Below are 13563 nucleotides of genomic sequence, written 5' to 3'. Positions count from 1 at the left end.
TGTTTCCCAGGGCACAGCTGTGCACTTCGCCCTGGAGTGGTGGTTCTTCTTCTTCCCTGAACTGTAAGTTCTATAGGGACAAAGAATCACATCTCATCTAGTGTTATATGCCAAGCTACAATTACCATGTGAGTTCTAGTGGGGGAAATGCACACCTCCTCATATTCCGTAGGTAACCTTTTCTATTGATTTTGTTCTCTGTTGTCAGAGGCATTTTAATTTGATGTGGTATTGATCTCACTTGGCTTTGCTTGCCTGTACTTCTGATAATTACTCAATAAATAAAAATATTGCTCAAAAAACAAAAAAAGGAAGAGGATTCTGAACTATAATACAAATGGAAAAAGTTAACTCAACATAACATTTATGCACTAATTCCATGCTTTTTGCCCTCAACTGTGGCTATGGCATGACTAGCTACTCCAAGTTTCTGCTGCCTTGACTTCTCTCAGATGGTGAACTAGAACCTGGAGTTGGGAGGCAAACCCTTTGTCAAGGTATTCTATACAGCACCAAGAAACAACTCATCAATCCTTTTGTTTGTTTCCACAGACAACATATACTCCTGGCAACTTTCAATACTCTCTTGAGTACATAAGATACATTTCCTGCCTTTCAAATGAATTGAAAACAAAAGATATTGACAGAAAACCAAAATCACCGGGACCTCCCACTCATAAAGGTTGGTATGTTTTGATGCGAACTAAATAATTCAACAAGAAATGGGAACACTGATCTTGAGCAAGTAACTATCAAACCTTAATGCTGTGTTTTTTTAAATTATTATTCTTGGCACATTTTCCAAAATATGAATTAATTCATTGACTAAAGCGAGTCAACTTTATTATTACTCTCTTTTCTCTTTTATTGAATGTATGTTATGCTTAGAGTAGTCTTAAATGATCTCCAAGAGTGAATCTTGTATTCTCCCAGGAAAGGGAGCATCACAGGGCAGCAGTGAAGCATTTGTTTTTGTAGAAGTTTCCTCTCCGTTGCTTTGAAACACAACTTTGATGATTTTATTGCATCCCCTGGCTTTTCCAACGAGTAATTATGAGTGAACACTGGAGAGCAGGTGTATGTCAGATTCCTTTCCTTTCCCCCTTTTTTCTATTATTGAAATAGATTTTTGTTTCTCACGATAATCTCTTGATTATGACTCCTCTCTCTCTTCTTCCCATCCCTCCTCTTCTCCCCTCTTATCCAGATCCATCTCTCATGAGCATGTTTTCCGTTGGCCATCTTCCGCTGGGCATGCAGTCCACCCTAAGAGTCTATTGTTTCTCCAGTGAGATTTACTTGGGGGAAACTAAATTTTCATTTATAAAGGTTTCAACTGGAGATATTTTCTGTGTTTTGATGGAGCATAAAGTTTTGTCACTCTTGCTGATTTTCTCAAAGAACCAACTCATTGTTTCATCGATACTTTGTATTGTTTTATTTATTTGTTTCTATTTTATGGATTTCAACTACGACGTGATTATTTCACATTGTCTGCTCTTCTGTGTGTGATTTGTTCTTTTTGTTCTTGATCTTTCAGGTGCTCTATGAAGTTCCTAGTAAGAGATCTCTCCCTTTTTATGTAGTCATTAGTGCTATGAACGTGCCTTTTAGATGTGACTTCATTGGGTCCTGTAGATTTTGCTATGTTCCACCTCATTTTTATTCATTCTAGAACACTGGTGATTTCTATCTTAGTTTTCATCCTGACACTTTTTCATTCAGTAGCATGTGTTCATGAGCTTGTAAACTTTCTGTTGCTGTTCAGCTTTAATCCATAGTAGTTAGTTAGGATGCAGTTTCCTTGTATTTGTTGAGACTTGTTTTGTGTCTGAGTATGTCATAAAGTTCAGGGAAAATTACATGAGGTGCTGATCATAAGATATATTCTTTTATATTTGGGTGAAATGTTCTGTAAATGTTTGTTAGGTCCATTTGGTTTATAATATTCAGAAAGGCAAAAGTGAGGTGTTTGCCAAAATTTCATCACAATGTTGAAAATAATCCATGCATACATCACATTGACGTAAGTTAATTTGGAGAACATATCTGTGCGGCATAATTCTGAGTGCCAGCCTTACTGGATCTGGAATATACCCAAAGACTCATGACTGGGCTATCTTGATCAGATTTTTTTGAAATGGGAAGAAGGCTTTTTGAAAGAAATTTTTTTTTCTGCATATCATCACTCTGGTTGGCAAGATCTTCTCTCTTGTTGCTGCTCAATGAACCTTTTTTCTCCAATTACCAATGTGGTTTCAAGACCAGCAGTTCCCCAGCAATCCTCCAGGTCTGAAGTGCCAGATTGGTGATATTGTGGACTCATGGACTGAGAAACTACCAACTACTCCAGTCTCTGTCCTTTCAATGTGAGACAGTTGTTGTTGGACTACTGCTGTGGACTGGAAGAAAATGGACGTCAAAGGGAGTGGCACTCTTAGGTGTGGTTCTCCTGGAGTAGGTGTGGCCCTGTTGAAGTGTGTCACTATGAAGGCAGACTTTGAGGTCTCTGTTGCTAAAATTATACCCTCTGAGACAAATCACATCATGTTGCCTGAACAACATGGAGAACTCTTAGCTTCCTCTCCAGCACCATGTCTGCATACATGTTTCCATGGCCCATCATGAAGATAATGGATTGAACCTCTGAATGTAATTCACCCAGTTAAATGTTTTCCTTCATAAGAGTTGCTATGGTCATAGTGTTTTTTTTCACAGCAATAGAAACCCTAACTAAGAGAGAAGTTGATACCAGGACTTGGGTATTGCTGTGCAGCCTTGACCATGTTTTTATTTGAAGAAATATAGACCTTGGGACTGTGGGCAGTCTTAGTAGGAACATGGAAGACAGGGGGCTGAGGGTGATAAGAACTGTGGATGCCTGTATTTAGAGATTTCAGAGGAGAAGCATGTTAATAGTGTCATATTTTGATGAAGAAGGTAGCTGCCTTTTGCCCTTATGCAAAGAGTGTGCCTGAAGCTAAAGCAAAGGGTTTTAGGTTAATTTTGTTGGCATAGGAAATCTCAAAACAGCCTGGTATATTCTCTATTGTGTGGTTATTAGTGGTTCCTGTAATGAAGATTTATACTGAAAAGCAGCAAGAGCAGGAAGGAAAAACACAAAATGTACAATTTGAGGAGACAAAGAGTACCAGGAGGTGTAATGGAGCTAAGTCCTGTGTTCAAAGAGACAATCAAATTAAGAAATAGAATATAGGAAGTGATGACTTCAGGGCAAAATCCCACCCAGCTAAGTTTCCTACTTGTAAAAAGGAACTAAAGAAAAGCTTAGAGCTGGATGTGGTCGTTCACAGTTTTATTCCCGGCATACCAGAGGCAGAGGCTGCTGGATCTTTGAGTTTAAGGCTAAGCTTGTCTACACAGCAAGTTCCAGAAGAGCCAACCTTAGGCAGTGAAGGTAACCACTGAAAATGGGAAACTGGTGAAGATGTAATTGAAAGTGGGGCCGTGTTTCTGCCCCAGACAAACAAAATGTGTATAGCATTTGGAAAGGAGTTTATTTTTTATATTAATGTATTAAAATAAAACACAAATTATTAGGGAATATGTATATGATATATATGTGGATATGTGCACACACAGACAAAAAAGGCATGTATATATAATGCAAAAATGTGCACATATATTTTCCATATGAAAGAATTTCCAACATTTTAAATAAAGTGCCTTTTTATATTAATTAAATTTATTCATTTATTTTACATTCTGACTGCAGTTTCCCCTCCCTCTATCCTCCCATTCCTTCACTGTATATCCCTTTCACCCACCCAACCTTGACCCCCTGGCTTGTAAATTCTTTCCTCTCTCTCTTCAGTAGGATTCCCCAAACATGGCCCAATGATTGATTCTGGGTCTCTAGATCTGTTTCCATCAGTTACTGGATGAAGTCTCTCTGATGACAACTGGGGTAGTTACCAATATCCCGAACATGCAGTAGGAAGGACAGACTGCAAGTCAAAGGCTGCATTGCTGGAGGCAGAGTCCAATTTCTCCACTAGATGTTCCACCCGGGCACAGGACATGGCCAGTTCAGGCTGTGCATCCACTATTGCTAGGAGTCATCCTTGTAGACTCCTGGAAGTTCCCTTTGCCTGATCCCTCATGTTCCCATCTCCACTGGATACCCAGTCCACACATTCAATCTCTTCTATTTCCGCTTCCCAAGGAGATCCATGAACCTGCTCCCACCCCCCGAACCCTCCTTGTTACTAAACCTCTCTAGGTCTGGATTGTAGCATGATTATACTTTACAGCTAATATAATTTCAATTATAAATGAGTACATGCCATGTTTGTCTTTCTGGGTAGTCAAAGTATCACTATTTGCAGACGATATAATAGTATACATAAGTGAGCCCAGAAATTGTACCAGGGAACTCCTGCAGCTGATAAACACCTTTAACAATGTGGCTGGATACAAGATTAGCTAAAAAAAGTATCAGTACCCCTCTTATATAAAGGATAATCCAGTTGAGAAATCAGGAAACCACAATAGCCACAAGTAATACAAAATATCTTGGAGTAACTATAAATCAAGCAAGTAAAAGACCTATATGTCAGGAACTTCTTGAAGAAAGAAATTGGAGAAGATATCAGAAGTTGGAAAGATCTTCCATGCTCATGGATCAGTAGGATTAATATAGTAAAAATGGCAATCTTACCACAAAACAGTCTACAGATTCAATGTAATCTCCATCAAAATTCCAAAACAATTCTTTACAGATCTTGAAAGAACAATGCTCAACTTGGTATGGAAAAACAAAATACCGAGGATGTCTAAAACAGTCCTGAACAATAAGAACTTCCGGAGGAGTTGTCTCCATCTGTGATTCCAAGTCTTACTGCAGAGCTATAGTAATAAAAATAGCATGGTGCTGAAATAAAAACAGACAGATTGATCAATGGAATAGAGTCAAAGACCCTGATGAAAATCTACACATTTATAAATACATGACTTTTAACAAAGAAGCTGAAATTATACAATGGAATAATGAAAGCACCAACTAATGGTGCTCGCATAACTAGATGTCAGCATGCAGAATGCAAGTAAATGTATATCTATCATTCTCCACAAAAGTCAAGCCCAAGTGGATCAAAGAACTCAACATAAATCCAGTTACACTGAACCTCATAGAGGAAAACGTGGAAAGTGGCCTTGAGTGTATCGGCACAGAAGACCACTTCCTGAATATAATACCCATAGCACAGACACCAAGATTGACAATTAATAATTGGGACCTCCAGAAACTGAAAGACTTCTGTAAGGCTAAGGATAATGTAATAGGACAAAAGAGGAGCCTACAGAATAGGAAAAGATCTTCACCAACCCCACATCTGACAGAGGGCTGATCTGATATATATATATATATATATATATATATATATATATACACACACACACACACACACACACACACACACACACTCAAGACACTAGACACCAACAAACAAAATAATCCATTAAAAATGGGGTACAGATCTAAATAGAGAATTCTCAAAAGATGAATCTCAAATGAGTATCACCTAAAAATTGTTTATCACCCTTAGCTATCAGGGAAATGCAAATCAAGATGATTTTGGGATTCCTTCTTATACCTGTCATAAAGATCAAAAAGCAGATGATGAGTTATGATGGGGAGGATGTGGGGAAAAGGGAACACACCTCTATTGCTGGTAGGAGTGCAACCTTGGGGAGCCACTTTGGAAATCAATGTGACTGTTTCTCAGTAAATTGGGAATCAATCTTCCTCAAAACCCAGCTATACCACTTTTGGGCGCCCACAGGATTTTCAGTCATCACACAAGGCCACTTGCTCAACTGTGTTCATAGCAGCATTGTTCGTAATATCTAGGACCAAGCAACAACCTAGATGCCACTGGAGAGTGACTAAAGGAAATATGGTACATTTGCACAATGAGTATTGCCCAGCAGTTAAAAATATTTTATCACTTTTTTTTCTGACAGTGATTATTTTTTTTTATTGAGAAAAGGAAAAAAAAAGTTTCTCCCTCCTCCCATTCCCCTCCCCCTCCTACCACCCTTCTCCCTCTCCCCCCACTCCTCTCCCGCTCCCTCTCCAGTCCAAAGAGCACTTTTTATGTGAAGCTTCTTGTTTGTGTCTGTGAGATGCTGACAATTAATGCAGCCTGGCTTCTGCTGAGTGTGTGCTCTACTAGTGAGCTGTGTCTCCTTCTGTGCCAGTTTGTGGGAAGAAAGATTATACTTTCAGTGCAAAGTTTTTTAGTGTTCATCTCTTATTTTATTTTATGTTGATATTTTTAAAAATTAATGAAATGTAACACGGTTTCCCTTGGAAAAATGATGTATAAATTTGGATAAAAACAAATTTAATTCAATAATGGACTATTATTTTTCATTGAATATCAGCTGAAAGATTTTAGAATAAGATAACATAATAGTAGTTGTTGAATTTCAGGTGTGGGTTTCAGTGTTGATATTCACAAAAGTAAGTCTAGTAGTGGTCAAGTTAAGAATCCTATTGGATAAAGTTAAGAGTAAATATAAAGGAAGAAAAATTCCTAATACTGTGTCATGACTCAGAAGTCATGATAGTAGAAGTCAAGGCCAGTCTGGACTGTGAGCCAACCTGACAGTGAGTGAGAACCTGTCTCAAACAAAAAAGCAAAAGCAAAATTACTCGACAAATAGGCCATAATTTCATGCCCACACTATCCCCAGAACTGAGACAGAAGGAAATCAAATTAATTAATAAAAGAAGTACAGAATTCTACAAAGACATTTGATGTGATATTTATACTATGAATATTGACTATAATTAAAGTATAAAAGAACGTTATAAGAGCATTTGAGAAATAATGTACCTGCAATTAACCCTTGATAGCTGAGTTTGCAATATGTAAAATGGTGAACAAAAGAAGTAGTCTATTGGTCAGGTAATAGTCATTCTTTCTATTTAATGCAAAGGGGAATCTGAGTGAGGTTTTAACTCTGTTTTAATCACAGTACAATCTGGTGATGCCCACCTCCTACCGGCTGGCCCATATTCCCTCCCCCAGCCAGAGCATGCGTGTGAGCAGTGATGATGATACAGGCTGCCTCTCAGCAGACTTCAGCGCTAGTTATCCTCCCTCTTGAATATTGTCTTAATTTTTCTCTTCCCTAGTTACATAGCAAGCTCTAAGGAAATTTAACACTTTAAAGAAGACTACCAACCACCTCCTCATCCTGAAAAGATGCATGTGGGCTTAGCTTAACTTTATGAGAAGTTGAAATGTGCGTGGCCTTTGCCAAATTTTATCTGAAGTTACAATTAGTTGATAAAATGGTAATCACAGATTTTTGCTTATATATAGGATATTATGCTCCCTCTAGAGCCTCTAAAAAGTAACATTTATGGTAGCTTTAATTTAACATACTGTGTGATTTTATGTGTACATACAAGGAGTGGCTCCTGACAGCTTCACCTGAGACACGTGCCAGTCAGTGGATCTCAGAGTACTAACTCTGAGTGAACAGCACCTGGGAAGGTAATGCCAATTTGTAAGTGTTACTTTTAAATTAATAACGCCTGTGTCAATAACTTTGCCAATAATCAGTCTTCCCATGGCTGCAATGTCTGGCTTATTAATATTGATTAGAAACCTCATATAATGATGCTGTATTACATATTTTCTGACCTTATACAATTAGCATAATGTCATTTGTAATAAGTCACATATCTCTGAGCACTGTGGCTCCACAAAACCATATTTCTTTTTCAGTTATTTGCCGGCATATTCAATGTTGGCAATTTTAATTCTTTAGCAGATAACTAGAACCATTAATAAATGAATCTCGAATGACTCTAGATGGCTGCGTCTGAACTGTAGCCTTGGAAGTCGCTGCTCTCTACTTTTCTGCTGTACATAAACTTAGTGATGTAATCATGCAGACTCTGTGATGACCTCTCAGTACCTCTTAGCCCCAGAGTGTCTCCCTCAATGCTGAGCTTTCCTGACTATGTAGGGATTCATCAGGTAATGGGGTAGGTACTCTGTGGAAAGACTGTAAGAATCTGAAGTGAGTATCTCCCTCCATACTTCCCTTGGTAGTGGTAATTATGACGTGTTCTGCATCATTTCATGTAGAAGATTGAATATACTAGTTAGTTCAGTGTGAGATCCTGGGTGTCACTGAATATACTAGTTCGTTCAGTGTGAGATCCTGGGTGTCACTGAATATACTAGTTCGTTCAGTGTGAGATCATGTAGAACATTGAATGTACTAGTTAGTTCAGTGTGAGATCTTGGGTGTCACTAAATATACTAGTTAGTTCAGTGTGAGATCCTGGGTGTCACTGAATATACTAGTTCATTCAGTGTGAGATCATGTAAAACACTGAATGTACTAGTTAGTTCAGTGTGAGATCCTGGGTGTCACTGAATATACTAGTTCGTTCAGTGTGAGATCCTGGGTGTCACTGAATATACTAGTTCGTTCAGTGTGAGATCCTGGGTGTCACTGAATATACTAGTTCGTTCAGTGTGAGATCATGTAGATCACTGAATATACTAGTTCATTCAGTGTGAGATCCTGGGTGTCAGTGAATATACTAGTTAGTTCAGTGTGAGATCATGTAGAACACTGAATGTACTAGTTAGTTCAGTGTGAGATCCTGGGTGTCACTGAAGTTTTTGGTGAATACTATCGAAGATACTGGTTGCACAAGGTATTTAGCTACTAACAAATATCTGCACCTATCTCCTTACCTTAGATTTGTGCTTTTGATACTTCTAATTTTAATTTTGTTTGTCTAACAAAATAATTTCACTTTTCTTTTTCATTATAAGTCAAAATTTACAGGTAATATTGGCCTTCATGTGACTGATAAACGCAGAAACATGTCTTATGGCTGAAAAGCTACAACCAGCTGAAGTCAGAGTATCTGAAATGCTAAGATTCTTTAACCCTCATTAGAATTGGGATGGAAGGAATTTGTAGAAGTGGTGGTCTTCATTTCTGAAGACTTTTTACATGTCCTATGCATCTGTACAGAAGCCATTTCTCAACTCTGATAGGAAGCACCAGCTTTAGCATAAATAATATTTCTGAGAACATATCTTATTCAGAGTATAAGATCACAGGGTTAATTATTTGAAGGTCATCTTGACAAGGTATCTGTGTTTACACTATTACAGTCTCCAGTTATTTTTCTCCATTACATCCTCTGTCTTTCTCTAGATTTACTTAAGAATCTGAAGTGAAATCTCAGAAAATTTTCTGTTTCCATTTTGTGCCTCCAAACGTTTTCTTCAGATTCACTGATCATACCTTGGTAACTTCACCCTATTTGTCTTCACACAATCTTGACAGTCCTTGCTGTACCCCTCATATGTTTGGATGGTGACCTTTAGCTAGAATCTAAAGTAATGCCAATTAAATCACTTAACATGAGCAATTTGAATGCACATGTATGTAAAACTAGAAAAATTCCTTTTCAATTTAACATTAAGTAATGTTGTATTTTGTTTTTCCTACTATATAATAATTTACATTTCTTTCTTCTTAATGTTACCGACAGCAACAGAGTGGCACAAGATTATATAGAAATCAAATTGTGTTTGGGTTTATTTTGTAACTAATCAATATTGCCACATAGCTCATGTGCTCCAGTCTGTTGCAACCTCCTGTAAAGTTAGGTGTGAATTACATGAGCAGTCTCTCCACCTGACTGTGAGCAAAAGTGGAACTCCTCAATTCAGAGTCATAAACAAGAAATTGAATTATTCCATTGTCTTCTTTGTAATGCTCAGAGCACACATGCGCCACTAACATGGCTGTGTGGGCTTCCTGACACGCATACATTCTAAAGCATAGACCAGCTTCACTGTGCCAAGCTATTTAAATTTAGGGTTTGTCTGTGATGAGACTTGTGATGAACCATGCTGGCAAATGCAGACTTAGTCCACAGCATCAAATGATGAAATATAGAAATATAGTCACCTCTATATTGTGCCTCCACTGGCTCACCTGGAAAGAGGGCAATCATAAGTTTTGAATACCATATATTTTCCTGTAATACATGAAAGGCCATTGATATGCCAGATATTCTGTAGCTAAAAGCAAAGACATCAGGAAACTAAGTAGTGATTCTGTTTGTGGTACTATGTGGCCATTCACCCTTTGGAGGAAAGACTGGTATGGGAAAGCTGTGACTTGCAAAGTAAAGTGTGAGCATGGAGACTTCCAAATCAAGGCCTCCTATGCTGGGGAAAACTATCTACAGAAGCCCAAGTGCTAAAACCTTCCCAGTGCAGCCTGCACACAGAGACCTGTGAAAACACTGACAAGGGTAAGAGTTTGTACTGAGTGTGCGGACTTCTGGTCTACCATTCCTGGACAGCCTCATAGTAGCTTCTGTTCAGTTCCTAGACCTGTGGAAACACTGACAAGGGTAAGAGTTTGTACTGAGTGTGCAGACTTCTGGTCTACCATTCCTGGACAGCCTCATAGTAGCTTCTGTTCAGTTCCTAGAGTTTCATGATAGCAGTGAGACAGCGATGAGCACACAAGGTCTGGATGCTGCATACGCCTCGGCAAGAGCCTTGGTATGATTCCCAGCATCTGGAACTGGTAGAATGCCACAGATTAAATACCCACAGCAACAAGGAATGGTATCAGGGAAAACAAGGAGTTTCTAATCTTACACACATGCAGATGGGAGGCTCTTGTACCTTACACTTGAAGTGCTTACCCAGGTTCCCATGTGATTCCTAGCTCATGGAGCAGATAAACAAAGCAGAAACTCAGAAAGCTCAAAAAGAACTCAGGGAAAGCAGTATGAGGGAAGCTCAAAAGTCTGTGTGAGGCCTGTGTATAGCTTTTGTGTGTGCTGTGCTGTGCCTGAGATTTCTCTCTCATTATTTACATGTAGCTAGCATGTCTAAGGGTTACAGGACCAGTGAAAGAAGACTTGAATTTTTGGTTTACATCTTTATACTAAAATGTTATGCATACCTTATCAGAGACACCTCATTACATATGGAGATTCTGCTGTCAGTGGGACTCTTGGGCAGTCTTATCAGTGTGTTCAATGTTTGGACAAGGTGAGCAACAGGTTGATAATGACTAATTTTTATGTTTTTATTTTTTATTAATTTCTCAGATTTTCTTAAATTTGGTTAGAGACTTACATTGTAGGTCTAGTTAATAGATTGTGGCTAAGGAACTTGTTCCTCATTCTAGCACAGGTGTAAAGCACGTCAAATGCCCACTGTCATGGGCATGAATTGATAATCTGAGAAGGCAAGGATGATCGTATTGCTTGTAAACATTCAAGGTACATTTTTGAACGTAGCCATGCTTGAGTTTTGGAGTTTTAAATGCTATGTGACTAACCTGTTAGAAAGAGATACCGGGTCTCAAGTGACTATATTAATAGCCTCCCAAATAAATTGAAAAAAATTTGTTACTAGTATTGAAGAGGCAAATTTACTGAAATTCGAAGTCAACACTTTGGCAATATACAATAAATATAAACAAACTTTGAAACATAGATTCTGAAAATTGTGGAATGCATACATGAAGAAATGATAGGTAGAAACTGTAGACAGAGACTGCCCTTTCGTTTCCCAGTTGCTCAGATGGGAGTAATCACACAGAAACTATACTAATTACAGCACTGCTTGGCCAATAGCTTATGTGTATCCCTAGCTAGCTAAATTAGCCCATCTCTATTATGCAGTGTATCACCATGATGCTGTGGCTTTCCCAGTAAGGTTCCAGTGTCTGTCTCCTTTAGCAGCTATGTGGCATCTCTCTGACTCCACCTACTCTCTCTATCTTTGTTCTGATTTCCTATATGGCTTTATTCTGCTCTGTCATAGGCCAAAGCAGCTTGTTTATTAACCAATGGCATAAAACATATTCACAGCATGCAGAAGAGAATCTCACATCAAGAAATAGATAACATGGCAGTGATAACTAAGACTTCTATCCACACGCATGTGAGCATCAGCAAGTGTCCATAGCAGCTGAGCCGTGCACACAACCTTGTCAAAATCCTAATGAGTAGTTTTTGTTATTAGAAATAGAAGCATTGGTTCTAAATATATGTTTATAGAATGCAACAGTCTCCCCATGCTCAAAGCATATTTAGTGTATAAAGAAAACTAAACTTGACAACTCATATTCACCAATACATAATGCAAACTCAAAGTTATCAAGTCTATGAGACTGGTGTAAAGTCAACAGTTACATGAGTGCTGATTGGATATGATGTGTGTGTTTATGTATATTTATGAGCACAAGGCAGTTAACAAGGAAACAGTCTTGTTCATGGAAAAATGTCACCAAGGTAGTGAGTACAAGTGTAACTTTCTCATGCCACAGACAAAGCTGCTTTACCTTTGACATGGGCTCCAGTGTGTATTGTGATAGCTCAGTCTTTAATATTTACAGTAGCTTAAATATGTCTCCAAAGTATTATGAAATAAAAAATGGTGTAGCAATATGGCTGGCAGGAGTAGAAGCCAAATCACAACAACAGAAGTAACTATAAGCACTCACCAGTTGGCTACTAAGACACACGTGTTTCATTTAATTTAAAATCAATTTGAATAGTTCTAAAAAGTTGTGAAGTTATTTTAATTGTTTTAATGTTAACTATTTTTTATTGGTAAATTTGGAAATTGGATTAGATTTACGTGAAGTCTACAATAAATAATAGTTCTGAGAGATTACAGACAAACATGGTCTTGGGTAGTTCTCCAGAAGTACGGTTTTCAGGAGACAGCTGAGAGAGCTGCACAGATGAAGGGAACCTGCAGAGCGTGCGCTGCTCGTGCAGAGGACTGCAGTTATTAATAATCGTGTATATTGACAGCGGACTGCAGTTATTAATAATCGTGTATATTGACAATTTGTGTTACTCCAAAGGAATATTCTTATTGCAAGAAGACAACAGTTTGAAAATGTATTAATAAAATTTAAAATATGTTTTGGGAAATGAATTTAATTATGCTTTTTAATTAGTAGAATGCTTGTGTATTTGCTTCGGTACAGACACTATACACTGTGGGAATAGCATTCTGCGTGCATTCTTAATGTAGTTTACCAAGCATATCTTTTCTTCCAGACGTCCTTTTCCCAACAAACTTTGCCACTAACCACCTATTCATGCAATCTAGATACTATTATTTATCTTTGATAGCTTATTTTTTTAAGATGCCATCTAATTCACTAGCAAGCCCTCTGGTTTTATATATGAAGCATTCCTCATGTTTGTATTATTCTATAGCTTTGCTGTGCATCAACACAAATTGTTTGAACTACCAGCTTATCTCTTAACCAGTCACCCTCTTAAATCCTTGTGATCCATGTTCAAATCTGCTCTCTTTATGGTAAAAACAAACCACATAGATCTTCTGTACATACGTGGCTGCAGAGCTCACTGTTTCCTGTGGCCTCTCTGCAACACCTGACCTTCTTCATTGCCCACTGCAGTCTGTCTTGCAGTTTGCCGCCTTATGATCTTAATGTAGTTCATCTTTCCTTCTGCAGTTCCCATCACTATCTGCCCCA

At 38.1% G+C, this 13563-nt stretch overlaps 1 protein-coding gene across 1 annotated transcript in view; it reads left to right on the top strand.

The window, feature by feature from the left end:
* The window catches only part of Lrriq3 (leucine rich repeats and IQ motif containing 3), an 85218-nt gene that overhangs the window by 59166 nt on the left and 12489 nt on the right, over nucleotides 1-13563 (top strand). The window contains exon 5 of the mRNA XM_041656177.1: nucleotides 553-682. Coding sequence (XP_041512111.1) covers nucleotides 553-682 — 130 coding nt within the window. The remainder of the gene's footprint in view (nucleotides 1-552; nucleotides 683-13563) is intronic.

Source organism: Microtus oregoni, unplaced genomic scaffold (assembly GCF_018167655.1).
Source record: "Microtus oregoni isolate MIOR12 unplaced genomic scaffold, Mior012 000000F_ref0000247, whole genome shotgun sequence".
NCBI classification, from domain to species: Eukaryota; Metazoa; Chordata; class Mammalia; order Rodentia; family Cricetidae; genus Microtus; species Microtus oregoni.
The sequence above is the reverse complement of the archived record's forward strand: the minus strand, read 5'-3'. Positions and strand labels throughout refer to the sequence as shown.